We start from the raw sequence: 8,982 nt of genomic DNA, 5'->3' as shown, positions 1-8,982 counted from the left end.
GCTCGTTCTCTGGACCGGATGCCGTCAGACAGGGTTCGATAGCTCGTTCTCTGGACTAGGTCAGAGAGGGCTCGGTAGCTCGTTCTCTGGACCGGATGGAGTCAGAAAGGGCTCGGTAGCTCGTTCTTCGGATTAGGTCAGATAGGGCTCGGTAGCTCATTCTCTGGACCGGATGAAGTAGGAGAGGGCTCGGTAGCTGGTTCTCCGGACTAGGTCAGAGAGGGCTCGGTAGCTCGTTCTCTGGACCAGATGAAGTGGGAGAGGGCTCGATAACTCGTTCTCCAGATTAGGTACCGGAACGGGTTTCCTAGTGTTTCCCAGCAATGAGGAATGGGGTTAGCGATCGGTAATCGATCACCTGATCGATTACCATACCTTAATCGACTAACTGATCGATTAAGGGCTTGGGTAATCGATTATTGCTTAGGCTTGATCGATTATACGGTTTACAGAGAAAAGAATTACAACGTTTAATCGATGGCCTGATCGATTAAGTCATTTCTGATCGTGTTCAGACTTCTGCTCTGCTCATTTCTGTTGCTTCTGATATTGCTGTGCTAATTCATCTCTGAGGTTTGTAGATGGAGTTTGAACTCGAATGAAGAACAGGAAGAGTCAAGGGTTGACTTTCTATCATGGCAGTTTGTCGACCTTTAATTTTCAGGTAAATGACACAGCAGGAGACTCTGAGCTGCATAGGAGGATGATCAGTGAGTGTGCTGAGAGGAGTGTGGTCCAGCACAGAGGAGAGACCTCAGTGTGGTGCTGGAGAGCTCAGATGGCTCAGCAAGGCTCAGTGTGCAGTGGCTCAGGCGACCATTGAACGAGCAGAAGTGGGGAGACTAAAAGAAGAGATGAAGGAGAAGAGAGAACAACTAACAACAAATGAGACTGTGTGTGTGTGTTGGCTATGGTGTGTTCTCTGCTTGCTGTTCATTGCTCTTCTTTGAAGCTCTCTGTCTGAGGTGGTGCAAGGAGTTGGTGTCTTGCTCTCGGGAAGCTCTGCTTGAGGTTTTGTTCTGTGTGATTGAGGCTGTGCTGTAAGTTATATTTGTTGGCCTCAATCTTGAATCTTCTTCTATAATCTCTGTACTTAACAAATATCTTTGAGATTGGCTGTGGAGAGGTCATTCCACCGAGAAGGATACTTTATCTAGCTGGATTCATCTGGGGTTTGATCTACCGAAGATCAAGGGATCGTCCACCTTACGAACACGCCGAGGAGTAGGAGCAAGTTATCCCTGAACCTCGTATATCTTAGTGTTTGCATTGATTTCATTTTGTTAGCTATTTTCTGCTGCGCACTAAGTTTTTGTAGGAGAAAATCGAGTTTCAAAGTCATCTTGCCTATAAAACATGAATCACATATATCAAATGAATGTAATTCAAATGATTCCAAACTACCAACCGTTTGGAGTTCGGTCATGCGTTTCTTGCTTATATAGTCAAGACGATAATTTCGTGAGTAGGAGGTTAATTGATTATCTTTTCGAGCACGCTTGTTGTTTGTTTCGATATTGAATGCCTCGTTGAAAATATCTAACACGTAGACATTATTACTTAATGTTCCGGTCTCATAAAGAACTCTATTCCAAATTAGGTAACAGCAATTGTTGCCTAAAATCAAATAGGACCCGTTTCTATTTAAACAAGAAATAGAAATGGATATTCTTTATTAAAACCAAACATAGTAATAATTTTTCAAACGAGTCTCTACTGTTCCTTAGGCTCTATATTATCCATATATACGAGCCACACTCAGTATCAAATATACGAGTAACGAGGAAACAATATTACATTCAATTATGAAATTACAACAAGCGGAAGAGACATCAGATGTCTACTTTCCTTTTATGGACTCTAGATAAAATTTACAATTTCGGATTTTGAGAACAATTCTCAAATTCCTATACATCTAAAACTATGGTCAATCAAATTATTGGTATTCTAAATTATGCGCAATAAAAGACAACATGCGTAATCAATTAAATCTAGAAATACAATCGAGTAAATAAGAGAGATGATTTGTAATGTATTTTCATACATTAATTAATCCCATTTATTTTACGAATTCAAAAGCCCTTACTTTGAATTCGGGAGATGGTAGGTATTCTCCAAATGAGTTGATATCCATTAATAGATAAAAATAACCTTGGAGAGAGTCCAACAAGCTATTTTTAACTATAATGGTAGGTAGCATGTACCGATTATGTATCACGTATACATAACTATCACATTATGCTATCAACTAATTGAATGGTCGCATAAACATCGGGTTGTTAACACATTAACACGTATACATCGTATGTATAACACCCGACTTCACCTCTATCCGCATTGACCTTGGAGAGAGTCCAACAAATCAACGCTTCAAGTTAAAGCCAGCCCGATAATCGTGAGATCGTATCTCGATGGTTCTAACATGTTTAATTTCAGCCCGGGCTTGGAGAGAGTCCAACAACCCAAAAAGAAATTAAACTCCGGTTCTAACCATATTATCGGAAGGTGTTAGCTTTAATTATTTTACAAGGGATTTCAGGTCTCATCCTCTTTTTCATGCAAACAATTAATTATCTACATGACATGGCAATAAATGGCATGACATAATTAATGCAACTAATCATGGCAAATTATATGACATGGCATAATTAATGCAACTAATTATGATTATTTCCAGTCATAGTTGTCGTAAATCTAATTTAATAAAATATGGTAAAGAATCCGATTTCACAAATCAGAAATTCTTTAATTAGATTAGGAAACAAATTTCCACATCTAATCACATATTTTATTTTTAGAAAATATAATCTTTAATTAAGAAAAACTAATTAATTAGGAAACAAATTTCCTAATCCAAATTTCCTAACAAATTAGGAAATTCTACAATTAGAAATTCTAAATTAAATCTCAAATATTTTCTTTTAAGGAAATAAAATTATTAATTAAGAAAATCTAATTAATCAGGAAATAAATTTCCTAATACGAAATTTTCTAACAAATTAGAAATTTCTATAATTAGAAATTCTGAATTAAATAATAAAATTTTCTCTATTTTAGGAAATAAAATTTTAATTAAGAAAATCTAATTAATTAGGAAATAAATTTCCTAATCGAAATTTTCTAACAAATTAGAAAATTTCTATAATTAGAAATTCTAAATTAAAATATCAAAATTTCCTAAATTAGATCCACGACTAACTACTACGCGTAAACAATTTTACGCGTAGGCCTTGCACGATCTGGCTCTGATACCACTGTTGGGATCGTCCCGGTGCAATGCGCGTGTTACACGTTTCGTAAACGTGCGCAGCGGAAATAAACAGATAATTAAAACTAATTATTATCACACACACGCATGCAAAGCAGGAAATAACATGTACAAGGCATGGCAGGAAATTAAAATTTTCAGAATAAAATTTATTCTACTTGCATAATTAAAATTTACAGAATAAAATTATTCTAAACGTGTACCTCGCGATGACGATGTTGAGCCGTGTTGAATCAATCGAGCGGTCCTCGTCCGAGTCCCGCCTCTACTGGTGATCCACGCCAAGCTCCCGTCTGGACGGCTTCGGAAGCCACGAGTCGCGTCATCGTCTTCGGTACTAGCCGATGATCGATGACGATCGAATCGAGAGAAGCCTTATTCCGGAAACCACGCAACAACGTTTGTCGCGATCGTTCCGGGGCTTTCTAACTATCATCGAGAATCGTATTCCCGATGTAGTTTATCGATGATCAATTATTGACCGCCGATTTAGGACAAACAATCGAAAACTCTTTCCGACAATGATGGAGCAATTTCTGGAAGCTTTGTAAGTTCCCGCGAAATTGACAAACGTCTTCTACATGCCTGAACAGAATACAAGCTTTCTCCTCCACTACATGGCTAAACAGAATACAGTCTCCTCTCCTCCATGGTCGAATCAAACTCAAGCTCCCACATTTTTCCACAGCAAGGAAGAAAAAGCAGCCATGGCCGGAGCAGAGGCGACGGCAATGGGAAGAAGAAGAAGCCCCATGCAGCGGAGGAAGTGGGATCGCGTCTCACACGATCTGTAGGAAGAGTCAAGCACCTTCTATCTTCCTTCTCCCTCGGTCGACGATTGACTTCTCCGGCGGACGATGAGCAGAGACAAACCGACGGAAACCTCCCCTGTTCTGGAACTGTTTTGTCGCTGCCGACAACGAACGGAGAGGAGAATAAGGGAAGGGAGGCTAGGGTTTCTGTTGGCTCCTCCTTCCTCTCGCGCGGTCAGCCGCCTCAACCGAGGAAAGCAAGCGGCGCTTGTGCTCGTCGAAAGAAACCCCATCGCGCACGGCTAGGGCTACGATCCCTGGCTTCTCCGACGGCAGGCGAACACAAGGAGAGCAGAGGAAGGTATCGCGGTAGGCTAGCAACCCAAGAGTAGCGCCGCCGGTGGCAGCGCTCGCACCAACGGCGATCAGGGCTTTTACGGTGAGAAGAAGATGAACAGGAGACACCGCGGTGGCATCACGAAAAACAGGGCACCTCCCTGGTTTTATCGCGCAAGAGAAGCAGCAAAGGGGCGGCTTCGTGCAACCCACATGAACCGGCAAGAAGATTAAACCAAAAGGAAAAACCAAGAAACCCAAAATCGGGTTTAGCTACTGTAGCGAAAAACCATGTTCATTCTTGGTTCTGCTTGGTTCACTAACCAAACGACCTTCGATTTGACCCAAACCAGTTTTGTTCAATTCATCTTCACAAGATGAAGCTTCTCATTGTATCCGTTTTGCCAAAATCTCTTCCATCGCGAACCAAACCAATTTGGTTCAATTCGATTCAAAATCGAATTATTTGGTTTACTAACCAAACGATCTCTGATTTAAATGAAATCAGTTTTGTTCGTTTCGTCTTCGCAATACGAGTTCCATCATTTTGTCCATTATCTGGTCCAACCAGACTTTATTTCTCTCATTCTGAGAATTCATTTCTCAAACTCGTTTTAAGTCCTTCGGAGAACTTATAGTGCGTGTGACCCAATAGGTTTCCGGTTATGTTGGCCGCCCGTAATTAACCATTAATTACGGAATGATCATGAGTGACACCTAGTAGTATATCATGATCCCCAATTGACCAGAAAATCAACGATTGATTCCAGAACATCTTCTAAACCCTTCAGCAGCTACACTGAATCGTGTCTCGTTCCTTTCACCGTCTATGTGTCAGGACATCCTATGTGTCACTAGGCTGACTACGTCACACCTAGCCCAAGCTGCTTTCTTGTCCTGTGGATTCAAGTTACTCATACATGTATCCAAGAGTCTCATACTCTTGACATGTTATGCTTTGGCCAAAGACTTTTAGTAACAATCCTGACAAGCGGCCGCAGGGTATACGTCTCCTTTTCCAAGGAGCGGTGAATCCTCTGTGGGCTATTCAAACACCTTCGGACACTTCGACTTATACCCAATCATCTCGGGTCCACACCTCCTCGGAGATGCTTACTTAAGATGTTAAAGTATAAGCCTCCATGGCCAAGATGACTTGAATACCGCAAGTCAAAGGAAACTCGCACTTAAGCTACATTGAGATCTTCATTGACATATGAATCGAACCATATGAAGTCTCATGGCAGGTCACTCCAATGAACTGGTTACCTTTAACCAGCATCCACGTTTAACTCTCAACATCTAATGTTGACAGTAGTGAGATCAGCTGCTTGGCTAACCAAGGAGTTCAAAACGTGCTAGTCTCGACAGAATCGATGACGTCCGCGCTCATCAATTCCTCGACTAGGGATAATTTCAATACGTTCATAATTACACGTGTAGAGATGCTCACTAGTTGTGATCCAATCACAAATTCTCTCACGCTATGAATCATATTGCGGACATTCAGTATTCGAGTTTAAGATCCAATCAAACACACACGGAATGTGCACTCAAATAGTGAATTGCTATTTATCCAATAAATAGTATAACCGTAAGGCGATTGCCTTAGGACACCCCTCAAATTAACACCATCGGCATAAAACACAGCTGATATTACTTTTTCTTGTTGGAGTAACCTCTTTGTTTACCACCTTGTGAGGATTCTAACCAAGATATCAACTCGACCACAACAGGCTTTGTCAGAATTAAATCATGATATTCTAACGCTACGATTATTAATTCAGGATGATACCTAGATAGCCTAGTTCTATAGCTCTCCCACTGTCACTGGGCACTCCAGCAATACTATTGATATACTACTCTTTATCACCGAGCACCCAATTAAGGGAACCCTTCCTAGTCATCAATAGCCGTTAGCTATCCCCTAAGGGAGTTTACCACCATATAAAGGTCACCTCTGAAAATCTGGTTAAAGGTTCACCTTCTGTCACAAGGCACCCCGGTCATACGATCCTAAGATCTCCTACACAATAATCTACCCTTTATAATAATGCATATGAGCTCAAACAAATATGTTGGGTCCCCAAGGATGTCTGTATCTCCACAATGGCATGATATTGTCCACTTTGGGCCTAAGCCCTCATGGTTTTGTTCTTGGACTCTCCCCAAAAGGTCTCATGCCAATAGAGATACTTTCCATCCTTTTAAACCCATGATCTTTCCCATGTGTTTTAGATGTGGGACTATGTTTGCACCTTTGCAACCCAACAATCCCCCCTCAAACAAAGGACCACAGACCCCCCTCGAACGGAAAGCCTCCGTTTGATGTCTGAATCTTCGACCCACCAGGACTTCCTGCCCCTCGGTCCACCCTGACCTACTAGGACTTCCTACCCAGTCGCAACCAGGACTTCCTGCCCCTCGGTCCACCCGACCTTCTAGGACTTCCTGCCCAGCCGCAACCAGGACTTCATGCCCCTCGGTCTACCCGACCTACTAGGACTTCCTGCCCAGCCGCAACCTGGACTTCATGCCCCTCGGTCTACCCGACCTACTAGGACTTCCTGTCCGGTATCTGGTCCTCTTGAATCAAACACGAGAGCCCCTACTTCCTTTGTTTTTAAGGTTCAACCCACATGGTTAGATCCGGATCATGGCTCATCCGGCGGTTAGTCCGGTGAAGAGCAGCCTTGCTCTGATACCAATTGTTGGATCGGGATACGCGCTAGAGGGGGGTGAATAGCGCGTATGTCTTTTTCTCGCAATCGTTCGATTCTATCACAAAACTAAGCAGCGGAATTAGAAATAATTGCAAGGGGACACGCGGGATTTACTTGGTTCCTAACCCCCCATGGTTAGTACGTCCAAGGCCTAATTCGGGAGGCGCCCGTCCACTAGTGGTCTCCCTTTCCGAACAACGTTCGGAGGCGGAGCAACCCGTCTTACAGTCCAAGAAATACAAACAATATAAATAACTGAAAGTAAGACAGAAATAAAGAAACTCAAACACTTTTGCCGTTCTGGAAGTCCTGAGCGCCGCGCACTCCTCCTGGATCTTCTCCGGTTCAAGCGTCTGGTCCCGTTCACGTTTGGCAGCGGCTCTTGTTGGAAGGCGGATGTTAGAATCATTATTTTTGGCTGCTGCTCGAAGGCTTCTTTTATAGCCCGCCTGAGTCGACTCAAACCCTAGCAATAATAAGCTTTTATAATAAGGAGCAATTCATATCAGCCGTAGATCTGTCATAATTTGATTTAATCCATATCAGCCTTAGATCTGTCATAATTTGATTTTCACCATAGATCAGATCACACGGTATTCGGGTCACCAATATCTAACACAAACTAAACATCCACTCCGCCAATCTCAAGCATCTAGTCCTGCTCTATAAGGCCGCCGCCGTCCGCGCCATCGATGTCCGCGTCCCAAAGCTTGACTCCCTCGTCGTCAAAGTCGTAAATGAGATGCACATCGAAGCGCCCAAGGCCCAGACCGCATCGTTCTTTCTCGCTTTCATATCGCAGAAAGATCCTTCAGTCGCATTGATGAATCTTTTCAGAGCCCCTTTCCCAAGGGGATTCGCTTGCCTGATGTTGAATTCTAATAAAACCGCAAACGTGAGAGAAGATAGATTGATCGATCGATCGATAAAACTAACCTTCTTTAATTTCTATGCATGCATAACCTAATTTGCCTTGATTGACAGGGATTAGCAGGAATCGATGAATTTATTCCTCCAGAATATAGAGAGGAGGGCATGATCTTCAACCTCGACTTCAATCTGAAAGATCAATCGTCGACTACGATATTGATCCAGTTGCTCAAGAAGTGTAATTTTTGCAATACCAAGTTTGATATACGTGTAGATTCTACGCGTATGCAGAGCAACAGCACTGCAACAGCAAGGGACGATGACAACGAACACTTGACAAGAGTGGAGCTGATTAATTTACAAATGATGATGCCGGAGATGAGATTTGAAAGGTTTCTCTCGAATCAGAAAAAGATGAAGAAATTTAAGCATACGGGATTGGAAATGTTGAGAAAGCGCACCAGTCGAGAGCAGTTCTTGGATACATTAGCATCAGAGGAGTCTTTGTTCCAAGTATCTTCTAGTATTGCTAATTGTATTGAAATGAAAATTTAGTGTGTGTTTTTTATTTGTTCATTTTTCGAAAGAGTAATTTAGTTTTGTTTTAAAATTTTATTAGGAAGAATAAATCATAATCAATAGGATTAAGATGTATTAGTTGCAGGAACAATTTAATTTAAGAGTTAATTTTAAAATTAAATTTTTTCTAAATCCTATGCTTCTTTCTTTCTTTTTTCAGAATTTGTCATCCTAACAGTTCCACATGATCGATCCCCACTCTTTCCTTCTTAAACCCTACAATTTTATCGTCATTATCTCCATAGAGTTGTTATTTCATCGCACGTTACAACTAGAATCTCTTGGATTATAGCATATCCACTCTCAAATATCTATTGTTATTTTTTCACAGTCACAAAAGTTAAGTTTTCTACATCTGTCTAAGTATAGCTTGTATCGTATGGTGTGGCAAGATAAGCTAATTCATCATCATAGTGGATTGGAAAATCTTCAACTCAACTCAATCCAAATTGGA

At 41.6% G+C, this 8,982-nt stretch overlaps 1 protein-coding gene across 1 annotated transcript; it reads left to right on the top strand.

Moving 5' to 3' along the window:
- Window positions 1-3,917: 3,917 nt before the first annotated feature.
- LOC141823845 (uncharacterized) lies at window positions 3,918-8,504 on the top strand. The gene is made up of 3 exons (XM_074711061.1): window positions 3,918-4,381; window positions 7,704-7,974; window positions 8,064-8,504. The coding sequence occupies exons 1-3, from the start codon at window positions 3,918-3,920 to the stop codon at window positions 8,502-8,504; spliced, it is 1,176 nt and encodes a 391-aa protein (XP_074567162.1).
- The last annotated feature ends 478 nt before the right edge of the window (window positions 8,505-8,982 follow it).

This window comes from Curcuma longa, chromosome 3 (genome assembly GCF_044706935.1).
Source record: "Curcuma longa cultivar G26 ecotype Majalengka, Jawa Barat chromosome 3, ITB_CL_G26_1.1, whole genome shotgun sequence".
Lineage (NCBI taxonomy): Eukaryota > Viridiplantae > Streptophyta > Magnoliopsida > Zingiberales > Zingiberaceae > Curcuma > Curcuma longa.
Note: the sequence above shows the minus strand (reverse complement) of the source record. Positions and strands in the feature narration are given on the sequence as shown.